The 14,072-nt window shown below is 36.4% G+C and overlaps 2 protein-coding genes across 10 annotated transcripts in view; one reads left to right on the top strand and one right to left on the bottom strand.

Moving 5' to 3' along the window:
• LOC100914441 (piwi-like protein 1) overlaps window positions 1–953 on the top strand; it is a 57,600-nt gene extending 56,647 nt beyond the window's left edge. Inside the window, exon 21 of the mRNA XM_031948407.1 lies at window positions 240–953. Coding sequence (XP_031804267.1) covers window positions 240–356 — 117 coding nt within the window. The 3' untranslated portion in view covers window positions 357–953. The remainder of the gene's footprint in view (window positions 1–239) is intronic.
• A 2,442-nt stretch (window positions 954–3,395) lies between these two features.
• RIMBP2 (RIMS binding protein 2) overlaps window positions 3,396–14,072 on the bottom strand; it is a 489,205-nt gene continuing 478,528 nt past the window's right edge. For 6 of the 9 annotated variants that reach the window (XM_031948398.1, XM_031948399.1, XM_031948401.1 and 3 more), the window contains 4 exons: window positions 12,068–12,168; window positions 9,599–9,670; window positions 7,310–7,444; window positions 3,396–5,002 (listed from right to left, as the gene is read on the bottom strand). In XM_031948398.1, coding sequence (XP_031804258.1) covers window positions 4,814–5,002; window positions 7,310–7,444; window positions 9,599–9,670; window positions 12,068–12,168 — 497 coding nt within the window. In that variant the 3' untranslated portion in view covers window positions 3,396–4,813. Of the gene's footprint in view, window positions 6,745–7,309; window positions 7,445–9,598; window positions 9,671–12,067; window positions 12,169–14,072 lie in introns of all 9 variants that reach the window. The other 3 variants (XM_031948402.1, XM_031948403.1, XM_031948406.1) reach the window with 1 other exon arrangement.

Raw genomic sequence — 14,072 nt, 5'->3', positions numbered from 1 at the left:
CCCATGGATTTATGTGCTAAGGGTTACTAGTAGTAACTAGCAAGTTGCTGATGGTGAAAGATTTACTGATGCTGATAAGACTAAATTAGGAAAGTATTTTTTGGAAAATGGAAACAAACATTGTAGATAATAAATGCTTATTGACTGACTCATTATTCAGCAGACTTTTACTTAACGTTGAAAGAACTTAAAATATGGCTGACAAACTAAATGTTGAATTGTTTTCCCCTCCGCTAAAGGGTGTAATTCGAGTTCCAGCTCCATGCCAATATGCCCACAAACTGGCTTTCCTGGTCGGCCAGAATGTACGTAAAACTCCCAGTAAGGACCTGTCAGATCGTCTTTATTTCCTTTGAATAGCAGACCCTTCAGACTTCATTCACAGATGAAAATTTTCAGAAGAATCTTGGAATCAACTTTACATGAAATACAGAACAGGAAGATTCTTGCAGGAGAGTTGGATTTTCTTTATACTTATGGGTAAACACTATTTGAAGAGCTGCTGGCTCAAGTGAGAATTCTTTTGGGAAAATAAGAGAACTACAAAGAAGAACCATCCTCAAGTAAGAGAGGTAGCCATTATGGAGAATGGGACCCATAGAGACTGGTAGACAGGGAAAATTAATTTTGTTGTGATTTAATGATGATTCACATCTAAGATTGTGATGTAGATTCAAGATAGCAACATTTTGCTGTTAATGTAATATTAACAGAGGATAGTCTAAATTTGTTTACTTAAATGTTTCATTTTGCATGTTTTATTTAAAAGTACATGTGTTGTTTTCTATGAATTCAGAGGGTAAATACTTAGTTTAGGACCTTTATGTGTCCTTAGTCATTGTTGAAGTTCATGTCTGAGTCCTATATTTCTTTTGTCATTTAACCTAAGGAATAGCTTTATAAACATTGTTGTTGTTTGTTTTGGGGAAAAAAAAATAGGGATAATCTAATCTGCTCTAAAGCAACCAATTTTTTTTTTCCAACAAAAGATAGAGAACCAATGATTTTTTGGTTTGTTAATTTTTGCAAAAACAAAAATAGTGCGACATATCAGTCTTAAAATTAAAACATAGCACTGTATTCTCAGTGTTATTAGGGATGGGTGGGCATTTGATATTCTTGTTTTCCTTAATTTCCTTCTTTCTCATTCCCTATTGTATCTTTTTCTTTTGAACTGATTTGCTAGCTGCAAAAAAAGAGACTGGTGAAAATATCCACATCAAGTCACGGGACATAAGATTGAATAAATTGGAGAAAGCATATGAACACATATAATTTTACATTTCCAAATCTGATAAAAGGGACATCAAGTGTTTCTTCTGATTACTGATCTTCCCATCTACCTCATGCATAACAATAGACCCACTAGAGTAATCAATACAAAGTAATTAAGTTGTATTAAAGAACTTTCTCATTGCAAAAAAATATTGAGAAAGTACATGAATATACCTGTCTTTAGCCAAAGATTAGTGAATTTTGCAGACTGGGTCATGAGTTTCTATGGATTATTTTTTTTAATTTTAAAATTTCAATATTTTTATTCATTTTGGCTTGTATGCTTAAATAATAACAAAAACAATGCTTTAAAGGAAGAGTGATCCTTAACTACTTTTTCTTAAGGAATTACTGTATACAAAAAAGGCCCAAATACTACTTTGATAAAAATGTATGTTAAAGTCTAAATAGATAATGGTGGCAGTTAATTTGAGATTAAGATGTGATACCATAGTTAAATAAAGTTGTGCATGTTACTACTGTTTTGAATTTTGTCACCATTATACTAGTAGTCTATTTCCAAAGTGGTTCATGAAAAGTATTTAAAATTATAAGGTATGGGGGCAGCTAAGTGACACAGTAGGTAGAGTATCGGCCTTGGAGTCAGGAGAACTTGAATTCAAATCCGACCTCAGACACTTTCTTATTTTGAAATTTCACCCCATCCCGCTTCACTTGCCTAAAAAGAAATCAACATTTATGAGAATTATCATAGAGAAAATTTGTGTAAAAAGTGGTAAATGGTGGGATGGCCAAGAATAGATTTTTTTTCTAGCTTCTTCCTCTATCCTTTCTGCAGAGGAAGCAAGAGTTTGGGGTCAGAGGCTGACTACGGTTTTCTCAAAGTAGGGGTCCCAGAATAGAATTATATCTATCTGGAGGGAATTCTTGAAATTTGATGGAATAAGCCATCCAGATTTCCTCCACAAACAGAAAATCGCCACAAAGACTGTAAAGCAAAAAATAAAGGAGTAAAGCATTGTATTCCTAAAATAATTTGAGAAGACCTCAAAAAAGATAGGGCCTTCAGATGCTAAGGATTGACTTGAGTGTAGTGTAAACACCCTGAAGTTGACTTCATTGAAGCAACAAACAGTAGGCCTTAAGGGCAGCTCCATGAGGCAGTGGACAAGACCTCCCAGCCTCAGGAACTTTTATGTCACAAATTTTCATTTAAGGAACAGCAGACAAGCTAAGTAGGGGAGGATTTAAGGGCAAACCCCTCTTACTCACCGCCCCCCCCCCCAACATTGTTTCTGGAAGTCAGATTCAGTGATGCTGTCTGTAGATGATCCTGGCCTCAGTGGCTGTGTCCAGGGAGGATTGAGCATAAGCCCTGTGATACTGCAGGGAAAAAGGATCCCTAGTCATGCTATCTCCAAAATGTCCTAACTGTGGTTTAGTGGAGGAGAAGAAACCCTGGGACTGAAACAATAAGGAAAACCTTATTAGGAAAACCTAGGACAACACTATCCACAAGTCAGGATTAAAATCTTATTATAATTATAAACTGCTAAAAGTAAGTTAAAATAAAGTAAAATAAAAATAAAAATGAATTGGCAAAGGAAAAAGAACCCAACCATATATAGCTACTTTGTTGTAAAAGATGATTTGGATTCACATTCAGAGGAATATATTAAGATTTTTAAAAAACCATCCCTTCCCTAAAGAGTAACTTTAAATGGTCACAAGTCCAAAAAGAGTCCTTGGAAGAACTTTAAAAAGAACTCAAAAATCAGAGAGATTGAGAAAAAACTAGGAAAAAATAAAAGCAATCCAAGAAATTTAATGGGAAGGGAGATCATGCATTGACTGAGTACATATTTCACAAATACTTGCAGCATCAATATTTTTGTGTGTCACGGACCCCACTGGTAGTCTGGTGAATCCTACGCTGTTTTTAAATATATAAATGGACAATATTTTTAAATATATAAAATCATACATAGGATTACAAAGGAAACTGATTATATTTGAAACACAGTATACCAAGACTCTTTCTACTTGAAGGAAGAACATTCCATTTCCTTTGTTGTGTGTTTTTATGTACATGTCTTTGTTATACAACATTAATGACCAAACCTCCAACAAGTCCAAAGAAATGTCTCAACAACATTCTATAAAATATCAAATATTTTATTTACATAAAATATCTTACATGAACTGTACACATGCACACACCCACACAATATTTAACCACAAATTTAGGCCAGTAGTTGTCTTGAATTTCATACATCTAGCACACACAAATAATCGCTTTTTTTTTTTTTTTTACAATAATTTACAGTCGAGTTCTTTGAAGACACAATGGGGGGGAAGCTTTGATCATTTATAAACCTTTCATAAGTTACAAAAGAAAGGCAGTCTGAAAAGTATGTATAAACAGTAAAAACAATTTTCAAGGGGACAAGAGTTACAAAAGAGTCACTGCCAAATAGATTGGCCAGCAACTGGTAAGACCGCTTTTGTTCAGCAGATGCCAATACTGAAAAATGGGCATGGAAGCAGGTGGGGCTCAGAATTTTAGGATGCCTTCCTCGTGCCTTTTGTGCCTGGTGTAGCATTTTAGACACACATGCACACGTGACACCAAACTGATGAGCCCATTTCCGTGTATTTCACACTGACATCAATAAAATGAAAAATGATTGAACCGAAACTTGCACAAGCTACAGAAGAACACGGAAGGGGCAAAAAAGCTTGCTTTCCAGCAAGCTGGAGGACTCAGACATTACATGGAGGAGAATAGCCCAAAATGGATTTTACAAAGTGTTTTGATTTTATTTGTGAAAGACTGATAGGGCTTGAGAATTTTATTTTTAGGTTGTATCTGGAATTATTTTTCCCCCAATCAGTGAACTCGGGCTAATGTCTAAAATAGAATTAAAATGAATTTACTGTTCTTTTTTTCTCCCAAATTGCAGACATAAAATGGAACCAGCAACAGGTTATTCAGTTTCAAACTCGTGTTTCAATGAGAATGAAGACATTTGAATGTAGAACACATACAAAGTATACACTGTATATTTACTAGACAGTACAAATCACTGTGCATTTTATAAGGCAGAACATCAAGGCTGAATAAACTAGGAATTTCAAGACCATAGTTAAGTGACATTTACGCATCATGAGGCAAGCATTTGGAACAGGAGAAACTTGAAAGTCATCCCTTTAAGGGCAGATAACAAATGCAGAAAGATGAGATATTGTAGGTGGGGAGTATAGCTGTTCATCCACCTGTTGTTTAATGATTCCCCTCTCCCCCACAAATTATACTTTGGAAAAATCAGAGCAGATTGGCAACAATGACTTGGAAAGAACAACAGGCCCACTTTACTCTTGCAGTTGGTTAAAGTGGACCATAGTGCAAAATTGCATTTTTCCCCCTACTGGTATCAGAAAGGAAGGGGAAAAGAAAAAAAAAAAAAAAAGAAGATGATGTTTTTCAAAAGTACTTGAGTGAGTCATGAAAGCCCTAGTTTGGGATGAAAGGAAATTACTTAGGCCAGTCGTTACAAGTCGTCCCGAAGTACATAGATCACTTCACTGCACCCAGTTTTCTCAGAAGTTTCTTCCCTTTGGAAAGCAGACCCTTTTTCTTTTTCGAGGCCCTTTCCCTGCCTCTCCCAGGACTACCAGAACCCATAGATGACGGAGGTGACCCAGAATGGAGATGGACTGTGGGGGATGGTGCTCTCCTTGACGTACCTGTATTCTCAGGAGGAACCTAGTAGGTATATTGTGACAGTTTATTGAATGTTTGAAAGCTAACAACATCAATTTACTGAGGGTAACATCTTAAGGGACCATTTCCCACCAAAAGGGGGCAAAGAGGCTTACTTCTTCTATCAGTGGCTTAAATCATACCAAAGGCAAATTTATATATAAGCATCACCTCCCAAAGTACAGCGGCCACCAAGCGTTAAGACACATGCTTTGGGGACCTAATGGTTCTGAACAATTGCCGCATTTCATTTTGCCAAAATAATGGCAAAAGAAAAAAAGAGAAAATTTCGGCAAATCGTAATTTGAGCTTTTTGAATTAACATAGCAGTTAGCCCAGGATAAGTACAATGGGCTAAGTACCAGCAACTGAATCTTGGGAGCAAAAGTTTCCCAAAGAAATTCCTACTGTATTCAAAACAAAACAAAACAATAACAAAAAAAAAACCACTCTGATGATGTAAAATTCTGATGTCTGAATCATTTTGTACAATTTACTGTGCTATATGTATATATTGGAGAGAGATGGCACATTGGTTAAAAAGAAAAAAAACTAAAATGAACCTTAATTGCAATCAAAGAAAGCTTAAAGGCCCTTATTATTTTGAAAGTGTGCTTTGTATATTTCAAAGTAAAGATGATTTTTTTCAGTGCTTAGGACTTGAGAGCATTTCAGCATATTCTAGATATAACACAATCCTTGAATCCTATTGGTTGAATTCTTTTATTCTGATAGTACAAGGCAGTTACTGTTTGCCTAAAGAAGGCCACACAGTTAGATACATGTTTTAATGTATATGATAGAATTCACTTTCCCCACAATCCTTATTATTTTAGGTCAGATCTTATTTTTAATACATGTTCCTTGTTCTACAGAAAAAAAATTTAGCTAAGGGTCTTCAAGCTTCCTTGGATTTAAAATCAAGGCCTAATTCTAATGGAAAACAATTTAGTAAAGCATCCCAAGTACACCTGAAGATACCATGTCTTTAGCCTAATGCATTCATCCACTGAGCTGCATGACCCATGACAGTTAACATTGCATTGGTAAACCAAACACTATTCAGTGTCTCCCAGAGGTTGGCTCATTTTGTTTCTTTGTTTTTAAAATATCTGTGATGGGTTATATATCATTATATTTTTAAATATAGAAGTCGAACTGCCTAAGAAAACATTTCTAGGTAGTTCAAGCCAGGATTTGAGCTTGCTAATGGTATGAGACAACTCCAGGCCAACTTGATTAAACTATTCATGTGAATTTTAATCTTCCATATGAATTTTTCTGGAGGGGTGGATAAAAGTCTTTCAAGTAATGGACCGTGTTTTTTTTTTTTTTTTCAGAGATTGGCTAACAATGCAATCTGCAGCTTTTTCTTTTTGGAATCCTTAGACATTGGAACACTTCTCTACATAAACAGAAATACTTTTTTCATTAAGAAATATGTTCCAAATGTTGACCTTTTCATGAATTTGTTGTAATATGATAGTGAGGAATGGATATGAGAGAATTTATTTTATGACAAATTCAGTTAAGCTTCATAACTGAGAAAAAGCAACATCCTCAGATTTGGGGGCCAATGATTTTTTGAGACATATTTCTTTTTTTGAATCCCACAGTTAAGTCTTAAGACTACTGCATTAGTTATTGCAAGGTAGCTTAAATTGGTATCTTTATTGGTATCTTCAGTTGCTCACTTACGTGAAGGCTACATTGCCTTATTAAGGTGTGAAATGAACACTCTTCTTCTGTTTCCAAGCAGATGAGCAAAAAATAAAAATATATATAAAATATATAATATAGAAAAACTTGAAGTGATGAAACAAAATAAAGATGAAACACTCAACACGAATGTAATCTCAGATTAGAAAAAATGTATCGGAAATAGTACATTAATGTTAATGTTAGGGAGGAATTGATAAACTTTAATGGGAGACAAGCAAATAGCAACCACTGCTCACCAAATCAATTTAGGTTTTCTCTATAAAGAACTATTATCCTTTTTATTTCATTACATTTTCTCTTTTATGGAGTATGTGAGACACGGGAAGCTTCTTATGAATAAAAATTGACCAAATTAGAATTAAAATGGAACTGCTTGGTAAAGCAAATAAAATATAACTTAAAGTTTTCGATTCAGTAAGAAACCAACACTGAGCAACTAGCCGAACACATTGCAATGTTTCAGGTGGTACATTTCCCCCACCCCATTCCCAAACCCCAAGTATAAAATGTCCATGTGTAAAAAAGCATGAGACAACATATTATGAAAGACTGGAACATATATTAAAAATATGTAATACAATTGCTTACCCTTTTAGCCTTGGTACGCATTGGGGCATCTTGAGAATAACGAGATGGTGTATCCGAAAGGTAGACTTCTACGTCATCAGGCACTTCTTCCAGAAAGTTTGAAGGAACCAGACCCTTTTGTCCATTAAGCTCTCCCTATGACATAGGAGGGTGGATATAAAGTCATTGGAAGTTTCTGATCAACTGACCCCACCAAAGATGAAAAAGGCTAATTCCAGAAACATTTCATTGTCCTGCTACCCATCTGCCACTTAATAAGGACAACTTAATGAAAAAATCACCTCTCTGGTCCTTAGTTCCCTTAACTGAAGAAAGTTAGGGGTGAGGGACTATATGTATCTGATGCTCCTTTTTGTGAATGCCAGGACTTCTCTGACATGTAGATAAATTCATTTTGACGGCTTATATGCATTAGAAGTTGAGCCAAATTGCACGTGCATGTGAAAAGTAAGAATAAGGAGTTTTACATGATGTATATAAATGTTTTTAAGAAATAATGAGTTTAAGAACCTTATAAACTACTTGATTCCTTTAAGGATGCAAGAGTGTTATTTTGTTGGCAAAGAGGCAAGCTGTATTGACGCTTGTCAAAATCTCTGTGTTCCAGATGAGACAGTTATGGGAGATACCCAGATCACAGATATATCCATTCCCTAGTAGCCAATTCTTAGGTCAGGAGCATCTCCAAATTTATCCAGGCTACTTCTGAGATGACAGACTACCCTAGGGCCCGTGCTAGAAATCTTTACCGCTTGATAGATTTGATGGATCTTCAGTGACAACAGCTGTCAAAAGACAATGTTGCTTCCACAATGGGATTGGAGTGGATTTTAATGGAGGATTCTATCCATTCCAACAAAAAGGCCTCTCCCTGGCCACAAGTGTGGAACTGGTCAGAACACAGGCTACATGGGCTCACAGACTGACCCCGCTTCTTTATTTGTATTTCCAGCCCCAAACAGTGTTTGGTGCACAGGAAGTGTTTGAGGTGAGCCGCTAGGTCGTGAGCCTGGAGCCAGGAGTATCTAAGTTCAAATTCTGCCTCAATCACTTACTGCCTGTGTGACCCTGGACAAGAGATAAATCTTGTCTACCTTCTGTCTCCTTAGTAGTAAAATGGAGACAAAAGTAGCACCTACCTCCCAAGGCTACTGTTAGGATAAAATGAAAGTTTTTGTAAAACACTATGTATTGTTGTTGTTGAGTTGTTTCAGTCATGGCTTTTCTTGGTAAAGATAGCTGGGGTAGTTAGCCATTTCCTTCTCCAGATCATTTTTAGAGAGGAAATTGAGACAAATAGGGGGAAGTAATCCATTGAGTAAGTGTCTGAGGCCACATTTGAATTCAGATCCTCCTGACTCCAAGGCTGATGACCTATCTACGATACCACCTTGTTGCCCAAAAGGCACTATATAAGTGCTAGCTACATTATTATTAGTGATAATTATATATCAATATGTATATACATAATTACATATAAATTGATTCAATCATATTCTCAAACATATATGTTGATTTGTAAGTCAAGGATTCATGATTTTTGCAATTGCTCTTACAACACATATCATGTTCTTCTATAGCTTATCATAAAGACTTTGAGAATTACTGTGGGTGAAAAAAAATGAATCCTTTTGACCCTACTTAGCCCAGCCAGGGATGGGCTTCTCCTACCTTGGCTCATGTTTGTAATGCTATACAGAATCTGTCTCTGGGCCTATCCATGAATCTGTTCTAACCAGGTAGTAACTACTAGCGCTTCTGCCCTATTGATATAACTTTGGAACACTTAGATTAATTCCTTTAATTTGTTCTTGGAAAGAACTTTATTTCATTCATGGGCAACCAAAGCTTTTGTTGACAAAGAAGGTTGGGAAGGGGTATGTTTATTGATACCATGGACCAGCATGCTTATATTCCACCCTGCCACAATATCCTGGCCCACTTTGGGTTCCTCCCAAGCCTGAAAAGAGAAATTACTTGTATGGAGAAAGATCTAATGATACTTTTTTTTTTGGTTTGTTATCTCATATCATGATGTCCCAGGATGAGACTTTGGGAAGAAAAGCATCTTAGAAAGTTGTGTAGAGCAGAGTTTGAGTGACTTGTTCCAGGGTCACACAGACAGAATGTGTCAGAAACCCAGGTCTTCCTGGATCAGAGATTGACTCTGTATACTGCACCCTGCTACCCCTTACAGGTGAGTGTTTTACACTCACATACACACACACACACACACACACACACACAGAATGAATATGAATATCCTCTTTTGGTATATCTAAAACTTACATAGTAAAATCCATCTTCATCAATTTCACCAAACACAGTAATAATGTCTCCTGTACAAAATGTCAGTTCTGCCTATAAAGATAGGAAGGAAAAATAGTATTGAAATGAGGCAATACTTTTGAAAATAAATTTGACATTACTGTTTTCCTCTGTGTGGTTATCTGAGAAATGGCAGTGTATACTTGCCCTCTGAATCATGTTTTCCCACTGTTTACTGAGGGTGGTACAAAATTATATAGAATGTAAGGTACCTGTGCATGAACCATTTCAGTTTTGTCTCTATATTTTCAGGACCCAGCACAGTATATCATGTGAGTACTTAAGAAATGCTTGTTAAATTTAGTTAAAGAGAAAAATACAGAAGGTAGAAAGGAAGAAAAGGAAGGAAGAAGAGAGGGAAGAAAGAAGTGAAGAAACAGGAGAGAGAAGGAGGAAGAGAGAAATCAAGGAGAAAAGAAAAGAAGGGAGGAAGAAAGGATGAAAAAAAGAAAGAGGAAGAAGGAAGATAGGAATAAAGGGAATATGGAGGGAGAAAGAGGGAGAAAGAGAAATAATAAAATAATGATTTTATATATATATATATATAAAATAATAATAAAGAGAAATAATAAAAGAAAATAAAGAGACAGAAAAAGAGAAAGGGAGAGGAGGAGAGAGGGAAGGAGAAAGGGAACGAAAGAAAGGAAAGAAAAAAGGGAAAGGAAAGAAAGGGAAAAGAAAGGAAAGAAGAAAAGAAGGAAGGAAGAAAGAAAGGAAATAAGCTTTTTTTTTTTTTTTTTGCTGAGGCATTTTGGGGTTAAGTGACTTACCCAGGGTCACACAGGAAGGAAGTGTTAAGTGTCTAAGAACAAGGAAAGGAGGGAGGGTGGGAGGGTAGGAGGGAAGGAGAGAGAGAGAGGAAAGAAAGAAAGAAAGGAGGGAGGGAAGAAGAAAGGAGGGAGGGAAGAAGAAAGGAGGGAGGGTCACCAGAGATTGCTCCATTCTTTTTTTTTTTTTTTTAATTAAGTTGGTGCTTTACAAATTCTTGCTAAGGCTCAGAGGAGTTTATATGTCTTGACCAAGGACACACAGGTGCTTTGGGGTCCTCTTGTTCCCAAAACATCATCAGTATATAAATAGGTACTTGCAGAGATGTGAAGTAAAAAGTGCACAAGGCTTAGAATGAGAGAATCTTGGTTTAATTCCTCTGTGTGACTTGGAGAAGTCCCTTAAAAACCTGTGAGCCTCATTTGCCACCTCTGTACAATAAGGGTTTGAACCAGATACTCTCTTAAGAGCATCGGACACATGCTTTTCACACAAAACCATATCAAAAAAATTGGAAAGATATCAATTGTTCATGGACAGGCAGAACCAATATAATAAACATAACAATTCTACCTAAATTAATTTATTGATTCACTGCTATACCAAAAATTATTTTATAGAGCAAGAACAGTCCACCTCAGGATCTGGTTTGTAAATTCTATTGGGAAACTAACTTTCTGGGCCTCAGTTTTCTCATTCATGAAATGGGAATGACAACAGCAACGAGCTCTAGGAAAGACCTTAGTGATCATCTCATCTAGCCCCTCATTTGGTGGAGGTGGAAGCTAAGACCTAGAGAGAATAAATTAAGGGAGCTGCCCAGTCCTATATAGGGAGAGTTTAGTGATCTGAACCCAGGACCTACATCATACTACAATTCCTGCCTTTTAATATTTGACAGTATTAAAATCTGAATCGTTTTTTCCTCAGGAAAATCACTTTGTAAACCTTCAAGTGAGAAAGTTGTAGCATGACCAGGATTTGCAGTTTTTACACCTTTACACATTTCACTTGCCTTGGTATAATATTCTCCAGAAATGCTTCATTTTTTTCTCTTTTTTTATTTCTCTCTCTCTTTTTTAGAACTGTTGCTTTCCTTAGAAAACAGTGGCTCAGGAGTGATAAGGACTGAGCATTATCTCTCTCACCTAAAACTGCTGGCAGCTAACTGCTGACCTCAATCTTTGATATCAGTGCCTGAGGGTTTGGTGGTACCATCTGTAAATAAGTAAGGGGGCACGTGATCGTGCAGCTGAAGAGACTGATCATAACCTTTACTTCCCTTTGGCTATTTTCTGGCAGGGCTGGGGACTATTCCTCTGCAGAGAAGCAAGAAAGGTGAAAGTGGATGGGGTGAGGGGTTGGGGGGGGGTATTGACACCAAACAAATGGACACACCATGCACTTTTAAGTTTAATTTGCATTTCTAATATTTCCTCCCTCACTTTTTTAAGTTTAGACAACCAATAAAATAATACATGAAGCTCTGCTTCATGGCATTGTGATTTCCAAGGTATAAACGCTCATGCTGAAAATTTAACCACTGACTCTCTTGATAAGGCAATAGCTATCTCTAGCACCTTGCTGGAAGGGACCCTCTTTAGACAAGGCTGCAAGAAGTGGATTTTGCAGAAATGAACCAAAACAGTGTTGAGTCAATACCTCTACATCAACATTAGGAGAGCTTTCTCTTGGGTCATAGTCATAAAGAGCCACCATTCTTCTTGTAGACATAGGGTGTCTGCCACTCCGTCTGTTCCTCTCTGTTCCAGGGGAAGGAGAGAAAAAAGCTATCATCAAATTATTCTTTTAAAAAATACACAGTGTTTGCCCTCTCTAATGCAGCAGCCATGTTACAGATCTGGTAAGCTAGACAGAGACCTACTCTATCCAAGAAAATGAACCAGGGTCCATCCAAGGTACAGAGCCTTCTCACAGAATGAACTGTTTATTCCTTTACATCAATTGCCTTGGATTTCATTTGTCCTGTTTTTTTTCTTTTTCCTTAAAAAGGTCATTATTAATCATTCAATTGTTTCCTTTCCTTCAATTCATTGGTTAAATTACTTAAAATTCAGGGAGTGGGAGAGCAAACTCCTGAATAAAGCAGGGGACTGCCACTATCTGGCAAGGGATTTGGTTCTACCAATATTGGAGTCATAAAAGAAAACTTTTCCCATAAATAACTACATGCCCCGGATGTTATTTGATATAACTGATCGAGTCTTTCTCCTTCCTTTCCCCTAGAAAAATGTACTTGGGGAGTACAAGTACAATTCTGTTTTTGTCTCTATATAAGCAGCGATTAGTACAAAGTCTGACACAGAGTGAGCACTTTAATTGAATTAAAATGAATCCTCTAGCTATATTAGGAAATATGAGAAGAGAGTTCCTTTGCTCATACCATAAGTGTGCACAACTCAAATAATACAGATCATATAAAAATATTATATATGTGGAGGAAGGAATACATGATCCCCTGGAAATGATTGACCTATTGCACATGTTCTTAAGCTGGACTACAGGGATAGATTTTAAAGTCCACGAATTTGAGTGGGAAAAATCTTCATTTTAATTTATTTCAGTTCTGTAATCTTGTGAATTTTATTTTATTTGTTTAAAAACATTGTTCTGAAAAGGGATCCATAAGTTTTACAAGGCCCCCTAAGGAGTCCATGGTAGAAGAATGGTTGAGAATCTCTTGTCTAAAAGATCTATGTATGTAACTATCTATTTATCTATCTCTCGTTATCTAGCTATCTATCTACTTATCCATCGATTATCTATCTAGAATCTGTTTATTCCTTGGAATGGTGTTTGTATGTGACTTTGTTCCAGGTATATACAGGTAGATCCCAGCCTTTCAATGCCTTAATAAATGGTCTTTGTGACTTATTATGACTGAAACATTTATCTCCATCCAGCCAACTTAAATGATAGAGTCCAAGGCTAAGGTTACACTAAGAATCATCCTGTAACATCTCAGTGGCTAAATTAGCTCTATGAATGGCATCTTCTCTTAGAAAAAAGTTGCATATTTCTTCCATCCTTCTAAATAGAGTCAGGGCCATCTCTTCTCTCCCAATACGATTTTTAAACTTCTACAAATTGTGATTATTTTTCCCAGTAGTATCAAACAAATGAAAATGTGTCCAAGGCAAATGGTTTAAAAAGCAATGAGAGTTGGTAATGTTGCTTTCTTGAGTGACCACATTTAGCTTTCCAAAGAGTTGCAATTTATGTTTCTTTTAAAATTAGGAGAGCAAAGCAAACCAAAAGCTTACAGGTTTGTTTGGTTGTTTTTTCCCCCAGAAGTTCAATGTGATATGAAAAAAAAGAGACATGATTACAAGAAAATTTGAGAAATGTTTCATTTTAAGACAATGAGAGAGACATGAATGTTTTTGAAGTGTGGATGAGGTGATACAGGAGAAACATGCTGGTTAGTTTTACTTACAACAAACACTGTGGGCTGGCCAGATGAAGGACATTGTTTCTTGCCACTTAAGACCCTGAACTTGGGAACAATCTGAGGACTAAAGCTACAGCTGATAGCTAGGGATCAGCAGTGGAAGGAGGGTGTCTGAGAGAGGGAGGTATAGTGAGAGAGATTTTACTCTGGGCAAAAGAAGGAAGTGTGTGTGTATATATCTATATAGTTTTTTTC

Source organism: Sarcophilus harrisii, chromosome 1 (genome assembly GCF_902635505.1).
Source record: "Sarcophilus harrisii chromosome 1, mSarHar1.11, whole genome shotgun sequence".
Lineage (NCBI taxonomy): Eukaryota > Metazoa > Chordata > Mammalia > Dasyuromorphia > Dasyuridae > Sarcophilus > Sarcophilus harrisii.
Note: the sequence above shows the minus strand (reverse complement) of the source record. Positions and strands in the feature narration are given on the sequence as shown.